We start from the raw sequence: 13,568 nt of genomic DNA on the forward strand, positions 1-13,568 counted from the left end.
ACTTAAAAACACAAATTAGAACATAATTTTCTCGCTCAAATATACTTTAAAGGCCAACAGCTAGGTCAAAAAGCCATACAGGTGCACTTCATTTAAAACTTTGGTGGAGATCCTGGATCCCGTTTAACCATTTAAGCAAATAAAATAAATAAATAAATAGTCACCAAAACTACTTTCACAATTAGCGACATATGGTCATGCTTTGTATAATTCTGTTGGTGGAATACTGGAAAGCTTCAGAGAAGTGTTTGCACAAGTCCTATAAGAAACTTAAATACGGGATTCTATTTTACAGCTTTTCTTGGTTAATCAGTTCTTATCATACCCTTTTTCTCCGCTTTATCAGCAGTGCTATTCACACCCAAAACATCACCAGGGAAACACCTGGGCTCTTTGTTGATGTCTTGTCTCTGAAATGCTTACAAAACAAACAAAACAGGTGCGTGTGAGTGCTCGTATCTTTCTACGATATTTTCCCCTGCATCTTTTTTTTTCCTCAAAGTTTGAGAAGAGGCATTTGGCTGTTTGTTCCTCATCAGCGTTTCCATACTCTTGTTTTGGAAGAAATTCACCTCCTCCTTTTATAGATCCCCCCCAGCGTGTTGTCGTCTGCTCCCCCAACCCCGCCCCCAGACAAATGGAGTCCGATTGACGGGTTTATATTTGTAGCCCTTTGCTGAGGGAGCGGAGCAGCGGTGAGCGGCGGCTGTAGCCGCAGCAGATACCCACCAGAGGGGTAAAGGACAGGAGAAGGGAGGGACAGGAAGACATTTTCCGTTCTGAAATGACACCAAAAATACACTAATCCATCAAAACCCATCAGGCATGTTTAGGGAAAAAACGAAAAAAAAACAAAAAAAAACTAGAAATACTTCAAGGCAAAAACAGTAAAGTTAAATGGAAACCAGTATTTTGCTCCTGGGGTTGATTGTATTCACAGAACATGACGGAGCCTTTACCCCGAGATGGAAAAAGTGACGACATCGTCACCGATTAACCCGTTTCTCTGTGAAACCTTCAAGTACTTCTAAAATTATGCAGAAATACTCTGTCGGAAAAATTCAGCGGGCAACTGTTTACGTTCTAGGAAACGTTCCTGATCATTATTTTTCCCAGATTTGGATGAGTAAACCCAAACCAGTTTGACCAGCTGATGCTGGAGAAGTCTGTTCTTTTTTTTTTTTTTTTTTTTTTACAATGAAACTGGAGAAAGGACAGAGTAGTTAGCCTGAACCAGTCCTACCACAGGCATGGACTGGTTGAGGGTTTAGAATTATAGTTTTCTGATTCACTGGCTATGACAACGCCACAACAGATTTTCCTTTGCTTACAAAAATCTTGTAATATTTTTCTTTCCTGGAAAAACACGTTGTGAAAACTGAAGGAACGTCACCTTCTGCTCTTACCTGACTGCAAGCAGTTAGCCAGACTGATTAACCACATAATAGGAATTTCGTTTATCTGTATTTCTGAGCAGAATGACACGTTAGGTCTAAATATAATTCTACGCGAAATAAGAATGTGTATTTGAGAATTACCAAATTTAAGGAGGGATATTTCCGATTCTTTCCTTTAATCTTTGTGTCCTGATTTTCTTTGTGTCCTTCAGTCGCAGAGTTTGTTGTTTTGGGAGGTGACTTCTCTCGATTGAGTGTGTAATTGGGGGTTATGTTGGAAACTCACGTGTTCGCCCAGCCGCTCCTTCTTGCGTCCATGTGGGCAGCGTCCATTTAGGCAGAGATCCAAAACTTGCAGGACTACTGACATTCATTGCATGGTCATACCAGAACAGTTGGAGTCCTCACGACTTCTCATCTTTTGGTTGCAAAACATACCTATATACTTTAGTCTTCAGATGGACCAGCATCTTGTGGTTGCGCAGGATTAAAGAGACCTGCCTCCATTTTGGCCATGTTGCTTTTACAAAGAAACAGGCTTCATAAAGGGTATCACTATTAACTCAAGTCCATGAGATTCAGACTCAACAGTTTAATGTTATAGTTGTTCTATTCAGCAGTTGATCCTATTTTAGCAGCAGAGGCCAAAATTCAAACAGGAAGAAGAAATTGTAATAGAGTTCATAATTTTAGTAAAGACAAGAAATAAAACCTTCCAAACGGTATAGACAGTGCATGGGAACCGGAGTTAAACAGAAGGAGCAAGTGGAGAGCAATATAACCTGAGAGCTTGAATTTACTGAGGAGAAATTACAAAGGAACCAGAGGAGCTAATGACAGGGGAGTGGACGCAGCTTGAGAAAAAAAAAGCAGGTAGGGGAGACTGAGGCAGAGGTGAAAAATAAAGCAAAGCAATGAGAATGAAAATGGGGAAAGGAAACATGAACCTAAGCGGTAAACTGTAAGAAAAACCACTCCAAAGAAATAAATGCAAACACAAAGAATGAGATTAACTAAACTGAAACAGGGGACAAACTAAGACTAAAATAGGGAAGCATACAATAAAGAAATTATCAGTACATAGACATTGATGAAACTTAAATTCCAAACACTAATAAAAATAGAGTTTATGTGTGAGGAAACATCTAACTACTTTTTTGGATGAGCAAACAGGGTGACATCTTCCAAACTTGGTTAATTACAGTTCATTGTATAGTTATCACAATTTATATATATTTTTCCCCTCTTTTTTGATAAATATTGTGATTACTTTACTTTTCTGATTGCAAAAGTACACAACAGTCTCAAGCCAGTTAGTCTTAAATGTGGATGAACAAAATGAAAAATAAATAAATAAATAAATAAATAAATAAATAAATAAATAAATAAATAAATAAAGTGCGATTAAACAAAGAAAATCTGTGGCAACAAGAGACTCAAACGCAGGGAAAAGGCTGCTTGAATAATAGTGCGGCCGGCCCTACCTAGCAGCGTAATGGCCGTGTCACATCAGCTCTGGATGAGTGGCAGGACACACAGCGGCCCCCATTGCTGCTGGGCCCGGGGTCCTGGGCGAAGTGTCCCAGGCCATGTGAGTTCTTTGCCCAGGGGGAGGTGAGTGTGATGGGCGGGCTACTGCCCTGGCTGCACCCACTCCTCCGTGTCGCCTCCTATCAGGCAGATTGACAGTGATGTGGTGTGAAGTCTGAGGGGCAAACTGGAAGACGAGCTGGCTAAAGACCAACTGCCCTCCTTGGTTTTGGCCATTTTGAGTCTGCGACGCAGCACTGGCTGTGGAATATGTGTGCGATTAAGGCGACTGCTGGGTGACAACTGTGTTAACATGTGGTGATATAAACTAGCTGTGCTTCTCTTTATATGTCAAGCAAATGTGGAGGGTATATTTGACACGTTCCTGTCTGGAGGGTAAATGTTTCCTATGCAGAGTTTGGAGCAAACAAACTCATTTGTTTGGTGTCTTCAAGAATATTTCCTGGAGAACTTAAGAGTTACTTTAAATGAGCTGGTACTGGGAACTGAAATTTGAAAATGAAATTTGAAACTCAAAAAAAACAGAAATGGTGGGTTGTTTTGGATCTTTTCACATTTATAGGCCAAATTGAACCAAAAAGTGTTTAATTTAGCTGTTTCTGACCCGCTTTTTGACATATCATGCCTCGTTTAAATTTATCATGAACAACTTCTTTGTTTGCCTCATTCGTCTGAAACGTGGCCTTTTCAACAGTTTAACTTTTATCATTCGATTTATCAATAACTTGCTTGAGATTTCATCTAGCACAGATTCACACAGGTCTCCTGATCGATGACTCTGCTACAGAATACTGATCCCTATCGACGTATGAAATTGTGCACTGACAGCATTTCCAATCCATCTCGGAGGGGCAGGGTGGGGAAACGGGCCGCTGGCGCCGCCACAGGGATTTTAAAGAGCCGTGGATTCTGATAACAATCAAGGATGGTGTCAAAAATACAAACAGCCTGCCCTCCCCTCCCTTCTTCTGTAAAATCTTCTGTTTAATTACAGTAAACCTGTGTCTGTGTGAGTGTGTGTGTGTGTGTGTGTATAGAGGTATATGCAAGGCAGTAAGTGGGTTTAATAACCTCCAGCTGGATGTAATTGTCAATCAAAGTTGACATGTTCTGCAGGGACTCATCAAATGTGCCACAAATTCCTTCTGTCCTTCGTTATGCCCTTTACCGTGTGGCTATTTCAGAAGTAAAATTAGATTGCTTCAGTTATATTTTGCATTAATAGTAATGAATATTTCACACACAAAAAAAAAAAACACCTGAGCTTTCTGTCAAACCTTTGTGCTCTTTCATTTGTTTGTTTTTCCAGGCTTCCCCACCCTCTCCTTAGCCGACCAGATGAGCCTCCTGCAGAGCGGCTGGATGGAGATCCTGATCCTTCGGGTGGCGTTTCGCTCGCTGGTCATGGAGGACAAACTGGTTTATGCCGAGGACTACGTTATGGACGAGGAGCAGTCCAAACTGGCTGGGCTGTTTGATCTGAACAATGCAATCCTGCAGCTGGTAAAGAAGTACAAAAGCATGGGTCTGGAAAAGGAGGAGTTTGTGCTCCTCAAGGCCATCGCTCTCGCAAATTCAGGTACTACTTTTGATTTGACTCTTGAATCCACGCCTTTCATTTAAAAAAAAAAAAGAAAATCTTTCACAGCTTTAACCTGATCCCTTTTTATTTTTAGACTCCATGCAAATCGAGGACTCTGAGGCAGTTCAGAGACTTCAAGACGTCCTTCACGGGGCCCTGCAGGACCACGAGGCCACGCACCACCCCGAGGACTGTCGGCGTGCCGGGAAGCTGATCATGACCCTCCCTCTCCTCCGTCAGACGGCCGCTCGCGCCGTCCAGCATTTCTGCAGCATCAAACAGGACGGCCGCGTGCCGATGCACAAACTCTTCCTCGAGCTCCTCGAGGCCAAAGCTTGAACAGGAACAGATCTGTCCGCTGCTTCGTGAGAAGAAGCGAGGCGTATCGGTAAATAGTGGGTTTGCGACTCTTGTGTATTCGTCCATTTTAGCTCGCATCCTAATTAACGTTCTTTTCTTTCCCTTTTTTTTTGGAGACATAGCCCTTCTGTTTCCTATAAAAACGGCGAAATTGGTTCAAGTGTGCTAACCCGTTGACTTATGGGACAGGTGGCTTAAAAGCAGAAGAATCGCGCCTTCTTCAGATATTTACAATTGTATGCCAAACCTTATTTCTTTAAAATCATTTTAGGAAACACTTGATACTTGAAGATCCTTCTGGATTATTTTTGCTCATCTTGAAGCCTGTATAATCTGCATCCTAGCGATTTAGAGAACATTTATGATAAGAATTATTTTTTCTTTGTTGTAATGGTAGTTATATACTGTTAGTCTTGCCAAAGAGTAAAGACTCTTTATTATTGAGTTATACCAGCAGATGTCCATGATATTTTGATGTGGCCTATGAAATGTTCATAAAACCCTGCTCCCTCGCTTTATTGTATAGCAAAAGCATCTATCTCCATTCATGCACATGTGAAGGAGGGGATTATTATTATTATTATTATTATTATTATTATTACTAGGATTAATATTTTACCAGGCATTTTCAGGGAAAGAGTACTTATCTTCACGATGCAACAGTACTACAGCAAAGCGATATTTATTTATTTGTGGTTCTGTTTCTTTTATTTTACAAATGGGGCTGTTGCAGCTAGAGGATAATTTTTTAAGATTTTTAACTAATATTATTGTGAGATAATTTTCTACTAGCTTCTCTGCTGCAGCACTGATAACTGATGATGATATTACCATTGAAGTGCAGTCTGTGCATAATATCATGGTGTTGTGCAGAACAGTAAAATGACTTCATGTAAAACAAACAAGCAAACAAAAAACGGCTGCCATAATGTATAGTTCACTTCAAAAGTTTACACACTATGTTAACTTTGGACCTTTAATGATTCATATGAACTGTTTTTATTGAACTGGGTTGATGCTCAATATTTCTTAATTATTTAAAATCTGGAAGAATTTTGAATTTATGGAGGACTTTATCTGATCCATAAAGGCCTAATTATATGCATACCCTCTAAGAACTAAGGTTTTGCTAAATGTTTCTTAGGAAATCGCACAACATAAGCATAGTCCATACATTTTCAACAGGGGCGAGAAAAGGAACATTACAGACGCTTCATATTAACTCACTTTATTGCTTCTAAAGCCAGTTTGAATGTGTGGGGACGTCCAACTTTGTCCAAGTGTCAACCATCTAGCTGTTGGTTTGTGGTGAAGTTGGTTCACCTTTGACATTGTCCCGTTTACTGTACGAGTGCAAATGACTGCAAAACATCTCCGTGGCAGGACACCACAGCCACCACGCTTTACGGATGTTCAGAGTTAAAAGCCTTACCTTGACTCATCCAAACTAACCTTTTGTCACTGACCAAATAGTGTGATCTTTATCTCAAATGATTGTCCAGGCAGGAGAAGAAGAATAATTTTGACTGTGTATTTGGTGTTGATTTGGTAGGGGGTTCTTCATTTACCCATTCAGTCCATGTTGATGTTAAATCGGCTTCACTAGATAGCGACGCTAATGTTTTGCAGTCTTCCAGTTTGATCCTGGTTTCTTTCATCTGGATACAGCTGAGTATTACAACAACTCAGTGATTCCAATGGGAGATGGGGAAGGCGACAAACTAACGCCATGTTATGAATTTGCACGTAAGCGTAATTTTGAACCTCTATGGATCAGAGAAATGTACAATTAACACAAACTTGTGTGTGCACATTTCGAGTAAAAAAAAAAAAATGCCCTGGGGGGAAAAAAAAAAAAAAGCAACAGCTCACACGCATCTTTAAAGGACCAAACTTACCGTCATGCACCAGAAAAGTTTCTGTAAACTTCTGACCAGAACTGTAGATCTGTAATTAGGGAAGCAAGAAGTTGATGTCTTTTCCATAGTAGAAGTCTGTGTGTAGGATCAAACGTGTGCACTGATTTCATTTTAGCCATAATGTTTGGGGAACCCGGTGGTGGCGCTCTGTTAATCTGCTAGCGTGTGTTTGTTATGTGAAGAGTCTCTGAAATTTGTCTCCCGCCACACATCTCGAACGAGGAGTGTGTGGTTGGAGGAGAGGGGTGAGAGGGTAGTGGGGGGGCGACCTTTCAGATTTAGGGTCAAACGGCACCAATGTGGTCGGTTTTAAATGTTTGTCATGTAAAATTTGCTGTATGTACATCATGTCTTATGCCAACAGTGGGGGGTTTTACAGATGTGAGCGGATTCTTCTCTCCCCTGCAGGAGCTGAGCAATGCTGTTTCATTCTCAGGTGGATTCTTGGGCAATAAATACGATCCCCTTAATGCAAAGCTCATAATATCTGAGTGTCTTCTTCCTCAATAAAAGCGAAGGGAATTCATTAAGAGCCGGTAAGTGGGCGCAGTCTATTCTGCCTCAGCCTGAAAATGAACTCTTATTTCCATGTTCGGCCCATTATGTCACATTTAGGCCATCCGAGCCCAGTTGGATGAAGATTTATAATTAACAGCGGTAATGTAATGAAGTCGAAAAGTGGGCCCAGAGAGAGAGAGAGAGAGAGATGTCTGTATTGAGCTCAACATCACACTCATTGCCTTGTCATGTAGAGATCCTGAGGGGAAAAAAAAGAAGACATCTCTTAGCTTCTGATTTTAGCAGAAATATTGTTTAAAAGCTGCAAAGACGAGAAGGTCGGCTAAACCGTAAACCAGTGTCCGAAGGCAGTCTTCAAGGGTTAGTATCTGGCATCCTCTGGTCCAACACAGTCGAATCAAACAATGCTTCTCCAGCAGGCCTCTGCAGGACAATATAACATGCTGAGAAGGAAGAAGGACCATTTGCATCAGCCGTGTTGGAGCAGAGACGCATCTAAAAACGGCACGACTTGACCGGGGCCCAGACACTGCTGCCTTAAAACAATGAAGATGGGTGAAGTGACCCAAGCCGATCCAAATCCAACTGAACCCTCACCCACCCCCCGTTTCTGCCAGCTGAATTTATTTTCCCTCAAAACGCCGTCGAACGCGCCGTGGAGGGGAGAATTCTCCAGCTTCTCCAGGGACAAGCTGGAGAATTTTCACCACATCAGCTGTCAGTAAGTGAGTTACCCATCTTGAGTGATGTATTCCCGTATGTTCCTGTGTGTAAATGGGTTAGTATGTGTCGGGGCGGCCGTGTCACCCAGACACCTCCGCTGATGGATGAGGCCTCCTGAGGAGATGGGCTGTAAAAAAAAAAAAAAAAAAAGGCTGATTCTGGCACTCAAGGGTGAGATCACTTCCTCAATAAAAAAGCACTGTCCCGAATCATCACAGCAAGGTATGAATGCTGATTAGGGTATTAAGCGGAGAATAGCTGCTCTGTGAAAATAAATCAAATGAGGTGAGGCTTTATTTGGGGGGGATTTGAAACAGAGCAGCGATGGTTGGGCTACAGGCTCAAGGAGTCTAAAATAATCTAGTTAATTATCTATGGTTTCCTTGTTTTGCTGTTCTACAAGTCTTCTTTTTACAAACGTACTACTTAGTCTAGAAAAGTCTGGAATTTGATTCTAAGCATTTCCCAATTTTCGAAAATGTGTAGAATTTATTCATCATCACTGCCCTTGTATCCATCTAAACACGTTCATTTATCTTCAGGACTTATAAAACTCTGTTCTTTAAAATTATTATACATACAATATATACACTTGTACTGTATGTTTGACAAGAGTTTATTGCTGCTTGAACAGATATTTGGTCTTAATATAAAGTTTAAAATATGTTGCATTGGATTAAAACAAAATAGGAAGTGTGATTTTTATGTTATTATTATTTTTTTTTACTTTACATTCCTGTTGGGGAACAGAATTTTTTTAAAAGTCTGTTCAAAGGACCAAGTCATGTTTTGTGTTTTGGGGGGGAAAAAAAGTTGTGCATCAAGAAGAATTCAGGAGTTGCACAGGTGAAGAATCTCCCAGATCTGCACTTGGACCAGAGAAACACATAATTTGTAGAACACCAACGTCCGTCTGAAAAAGAAGGTCTCAAGTAGGAATAGTAAAAAAAAAAAAAAAAACACCCCAAAAACTAAGAAAAGAAAGTTAAACATTCAGCTGGCAGGAAGCATTTTTGGGAAAATTGTTTGGGAGGAAATTGTAGAGATTATAAAATTTAAGACCAAAGACTGTTTACGTCAAAACATTATGACTATCCCGGAGGGTTCTCCGTCTTTATAGCTGGTTACGGCTGCAGAGCGTGTTAACCTGCATGAAGACATCATGCAGCTGCTTTCAGGACTGAAGACTGTCAGGCCCCCCTGCAGCTTCCTTTGGACTGTGACTCCATGCATTCAGCTGAGTCTGAATGCATCCAGTAGCTGCTGCGTGCTGCCATCATGTGGTTTGACAGCGTACTACAGGAGACACCATATTGACCAGTGGGTTCATGTTATTCTCCCAACATATTAGGAGCTAATATTGACTGAGAATACTAATTTAAATACTGGACATTTAAAAAAAAAAAAAAGTATACCCTTCTCATTACTATTTGCATTAATGCAAGTTTTTTTCCCAGCAATTTTGCAAAAAAAAAAAAAAAAAAGTGTAATTTAGGTGTACATATGATGCAGACTTTTTTTTGGAAATACCTGCAACATCAATTGTCATTCACACGAACTTGGTGACTAATTTAAACACACTAGTATGTAATTTCATAAGAATAGACATACGCATGAATAGTGTATAAGAAGAGCTTCACGTCTCTGCAGGTAAAGCTGAAAGCCGACACCCGGCTTGTTACCATGGCACCTGCCGAGGAAAAGCGGAGGCTGATGGGAGCTCTAGAGGCACTCAGGAACATGAAGGCAGTCGGTTCGAAGCTCTTTGACTCTTGACCCTGTCTGGGAATTAATCGGTGCTGGGTAGGGAATGACCGCAGCGAAATTTTTGTCACGTTTTGACTACATAATGTCGAAAGGAAAAGGTCAAGGCGGGGTTAACAGGTGAGATCCTAAACCCTGTGTAGGTCTGTGGCCTTGCGCTTGATGTCACACAGCGAGGGGCCACCAGCTTCCCCAACACAGGCCGAACCACGGACCTCCGCACTGGTGAGTCCGACGCCATCGACACAAAGCTTCTGCGTCTAACACTTCTATTGAATGACAAAAGGTTTCCCTGATAAATAAGGTAAAAGTGACCGAGTGCGCACCATCGTGGCATTTTTGGGATGCCTGAACGAGGCCGTGCAGGTAAACGTGTCTCCAGTTACGAAGTTCTCTCTCCGTCGCTGCACAACGTGATCGTCTTTCATTCACACTGTTGATTTCAGATCTGCAAGGTTTTTTTTTCTTCAGAAAATTATGCTTATTATTGTACAACTTTAAATGTGATCCACATGACAGACAAGTTTGGAATTTTTTTAAACATATTTTAGGTGGTTTCTTGTAAAAATAATTTTTTTTTAAAAAAGACACTGCCTAAGAAGATATGTCACCAGAAAAAAATGTTGGCAATTTGTTAATTGCTTAACATACACAGCAAAAGCAGTAGTTCTCCAATGGTGACAATAAATGCAGGTTTTTTTAATGGTTTTGTCATTTTTAAGTGTTATTATATTTTTTTTATATCCAATGTTTTGACTTCTTAATCCACTTTACCATGTGTTTACATTGAGCATCTGACAGCTAAATACTTGTCTAACATTCACTCATCGATTTACAATTTGTACATTTTTGAGTTATATACACAAAATTCTCTCTACGTTTAGTGCTCTCATAATCGACAAACCTTTAAAAAAAAAACTGCTCAGTAAAAAGAAGCTTATCAGAACGTTGTTTCCTCCAGATTCACCGAGCCCCACTCCTCCTGGAGGAGGCGGCGGCGTTGCCGGGGGTGACCGGGCAGAGGGAGGCCGGCGAGAGCATCATGTCGTCCAGGAGCTTTGGTTCATCGTGGTGATGGCCGCCATCGCCCTGCTGCTGCTGGCCGTGGCGTTAGGAGTCATGCTTCACAGGGTAAAGAGCCCGGGCTCCTTTTCTGCTCTCTGCAGATGCAGAACCATCATGTTGCTGCTTTATGTTTCGGCAGGCCCTGAATAAACCCCCCCTCACCAGGGCGAGGCCTCCTCTGGTCGCTCTGCCCATGCAGAAGAGGAGCCCCATGGCCGTGTACCCGCCCAGCAACTCTGTCCTGGTAAGAGAAACTTCTACCCTTTTGTCTTTACTCTCTGATCTCTGAAAGCATTGTAGAAACTGGGCCATCTCACAGCTTACGAAGGTGTCAGACGAGTCAGTGTTGTGTTTTTAAAACAATAAGCCTTGCTCTATTTCAGACGGTGCCCCAGAAAGTCAGGACAAAGGGCCAAAAAAGCACATCGCCAGATCTAAAACATAGCTTTAGATTTATGAAGGTTTGCAACATGGCCTGTTTTCTTTGAATGCATTCTCACTGAACCTTTTGAGCCTCTTGAGCTGCCATACTGTATTACATGAGCAACGGGATGCATCCCTGTGTTAATGCTACTTTTTGAAAATTATTTTATTTGAAATAACTGCCGGTGTTACTCTCTCGGTTTCAGTTCGACACGGTGCCAGACACTACCGGCTTCTCCAGCAGTGTGACCCTGAAGGGATTCTCCATGAAGATTGAGGTAAAAAACCGATGAAAACTGTTTTTTATTTGATTTGTTTTTCAACTTTCAGTCTTTACAACTGCTTCACCCTGAAACAATCAAAGTGAAGGTTATCACATTTTCAAGTCCAGGAGGTGTTATTAGCTCCACAGCTTTATATTAGAAGATAAATAATATCAATAAACTGCATTTTCAAGGAGTGTTTGCGTGTTATTATTAGTATATCTGAGACCGTTTAGTGGCTGGCAGTGACATTTGTCTTCATTTATCATTATTCCTGGGTGAATATTGTATTTAAAAAAGTCACACACAAGGCATTTAGTGTGAAAACAATGTTAGTTTCCCAAAAAAAAAAAAAAAATTGCAATATGTCATTTTTCGGGCTGCACAGTGGCACAGTTGGTAGAGCTGTTGCCTTGCAGCAAGAAGGTTCTGGGTTCAATTCCCGGCCCCGGTCTTTCTGCATGGAGTTTGCATGTTCTCCCTGTGCATGCGTGGGTTTTCTCCGGGTACTCCGGTTTCCTCCCACAGTCCAAAAACATGACTGTTAGGTTAATTGGTCAGTCTAAATTGCCCCTAGGTGTGAGTGTGTGTGTGCATGGTTGTGTGTCCTGTGTGTCTCTGTGTTGCCCTGCGACAGACTGGCGACCTGTCCAGGGTGACCCCACCTCTCGCCCGGAACGTTAGCTGGAGATGGGAACCAGCAACCCTCCCGACCCCACTAAGGGACAAGGGTGAAAGAAAATGGATGGATATATCATTTTTCCTCCTTTACATGAGAAACTTTCACTTCAGCCTTGAATGTCAATATAATTACATTGCTGCGCAAAAACGTCATCATTAATAAAAAAAAAAAAGTAGGATCAAATCAACTTGAAAAGAGCAATTGCAGTGTGATAAAGCACTTTTTTCTTCTTCTTCTTCTCCTTTTTTGTGTGTGTTTTGTGTTCATTCAGGAGATTCTGGAGGCTAAGTGCGAGCCCGCCGGAGAGATCGATGCAGGAGAGGAAGTGGGCGTTCTCAGCGTGAACTCCCTGCGGCGCAGCATCAGCCAGGTGATCGACGGAAAGTCTCTCACAGGAGACGACGACGACGTCTGGGACCCCAACATCTCAGCCCATGACAGCGGGATGGTGAGAGACCCCAAAAATGTATGCTGAACATGTCAAAAAAAAAAAAAAAAAGTAAAGTAAAAAATATGCAAAAAAAATAAATAAAAAATGTAGGTGAAAAGCTAAAAAAAGAGAAAAAAAAAACAAGCAAAAAATATTTTAATATGAATAGAAGTTCGAACGTGCCCTGTTTTACTTTGCAGTTTATGGATGACGAGGAATTTGTGGACACCATCAAAGGTTTCAGCACCGTGAGGAAAGAGCACACGATGTTCACAGACACCAACCTGTGACCCGACAAAAAAAAAATAAACGTTTGGTCCCCACAGCTCAGTCATGATGAGGCGCGTCACCACAGGGGTTCATGGAAGAGAAGCTTCGTGTGACAATGTCCAGTGGAGGAAGAAGAAGAAGAAGAAATATATCTTTATGTAAACACAAGTGGAAGAAAATCCATTTTATTGACATGAAGGAAGCAGCAGGACAAGCAGAATCCCATAGAAGATACTTTAGTCTCCATATTCTACTCTGGTGTTTTCTGAAACAGGTCCTGAATCATCCTTTTATTTTTATGGACATCTTAGGATCTAATGAGGAAGACATGTAAACCTCAGTGTTGTGAAGAAGTCGGCTTCCAGGTGCCATCATGTTCATCAGAAGCTGGAAAAGCTTTTTTTTTTCTAAACAATTTACTTTCTGAACTTAAGAGTTTCAGACATGCAGCTCCCTCCACATTTATTGGTGCGCCAGATTGTCTCTAACAATGATTTCTAGAAATTGCTTGTGGCGTTTCTAACTTACAAATAAGTTAGTCTGGGACTAAAAAAATTGCAATATTTTTAGTCTTACAAATAAGTTAGTCTGGGACTAAATTATTTGTCCCAGACAAATTT

General features: G+C 41.3%; 2 protein-coding genes across 4 annotated transcripts in view; both read left to right on the forward strand.

The window, feature by feature from the left end:
* LOC103457691 (estrogen-related receptor gamma) overlaps nt 1-7,285 on the forward strand; it is a 37,641-nt gene extending 30,356 nt beyond the window's left edge. For all 3 annotated transcript variants that reach the window (XM_008398021.2, XM_008398019.2, XM_008398020.2), the window contains exons 7-8: nt 4,258-4,527; nt 4,625-7,285. In XM_008398021.2, coding sequence (XP_008396243.1) covers nt 4,258-4,527; nt 4,625-4,869 — 515 coding nt within the window. In that variant the 3' untranslated portion in view covers nt 4,870-7,285. The remainder of the gene's footprint in view (nt 1-4,257; nt 4,528-4,624) is intronic.
* A 2,543-nt stretch (nt 7,286-9,828) lies between these two features.
* Nucleotides 9,829-13,492, forward strand: LOC103457693 (usherin). Its single transcript, XM_017302179.1, has 7 exons — nt 9,829-9,854; nt 9,959-10,040; nt 10,777-10,946; nt 11,020-11,124; nt 11,510-11,581; nt 12,520-12,714; nt 12,879-13,492. The coding sequence occupies exons 3-7, from the start codon at nt 10,890-10,892 to the stop codon at nt 12,966-12,968; spliced, it is 519 nt and encodes a 172-aa protein (XP_017157668.1). The 5' UTR covers nt 9,829-9,854; nt 9,959-10,040; nt 10,777-10,889; the 3' UTR covers nt 12,969-13,492.
* Nucleotides 13,493-13,568: the final 76 nt, after the last annotated feature.

Source organism: Poecilia reticulata, linkage group LG21, assembly GCF_000633615.1.
Source record: "Poecilia reticulata strain Guanapo linkage group LG21, Guppy_female_1.0+MT, whole genome shotgun sequence".
Taxonomy (NCBI): Eukaryota; Metazoa; Chordata; class Actinopteri; order Cyprinodontiformes; family Poeciliidae; genus Poecilia; species Poecilia reticulata.

Coding starts and splice junctions, on each gene's coding strand:
- LOC103457693 (XM_017302179.1), top strand. CDS start 10,890: ATGGCCGCCATCGCCCTGCTGCTGCTGGCCGTGGCGTTAGGAGTCATG. Junction 11,125..11,509: donor CGCCCAGCAACTCTGTCCTG/GTAAGAGAAACT, acceptor TCTCGGTTTCAG/TTCGACACGGTGCCAGACAC. Junction 11,582..12,519: donor GATTCTCCATGAAGATTGAG/GTAAAAAACCGA, acceptor GTGTTCATTCAG/GAGATTCTGGAGGCTAAGTG.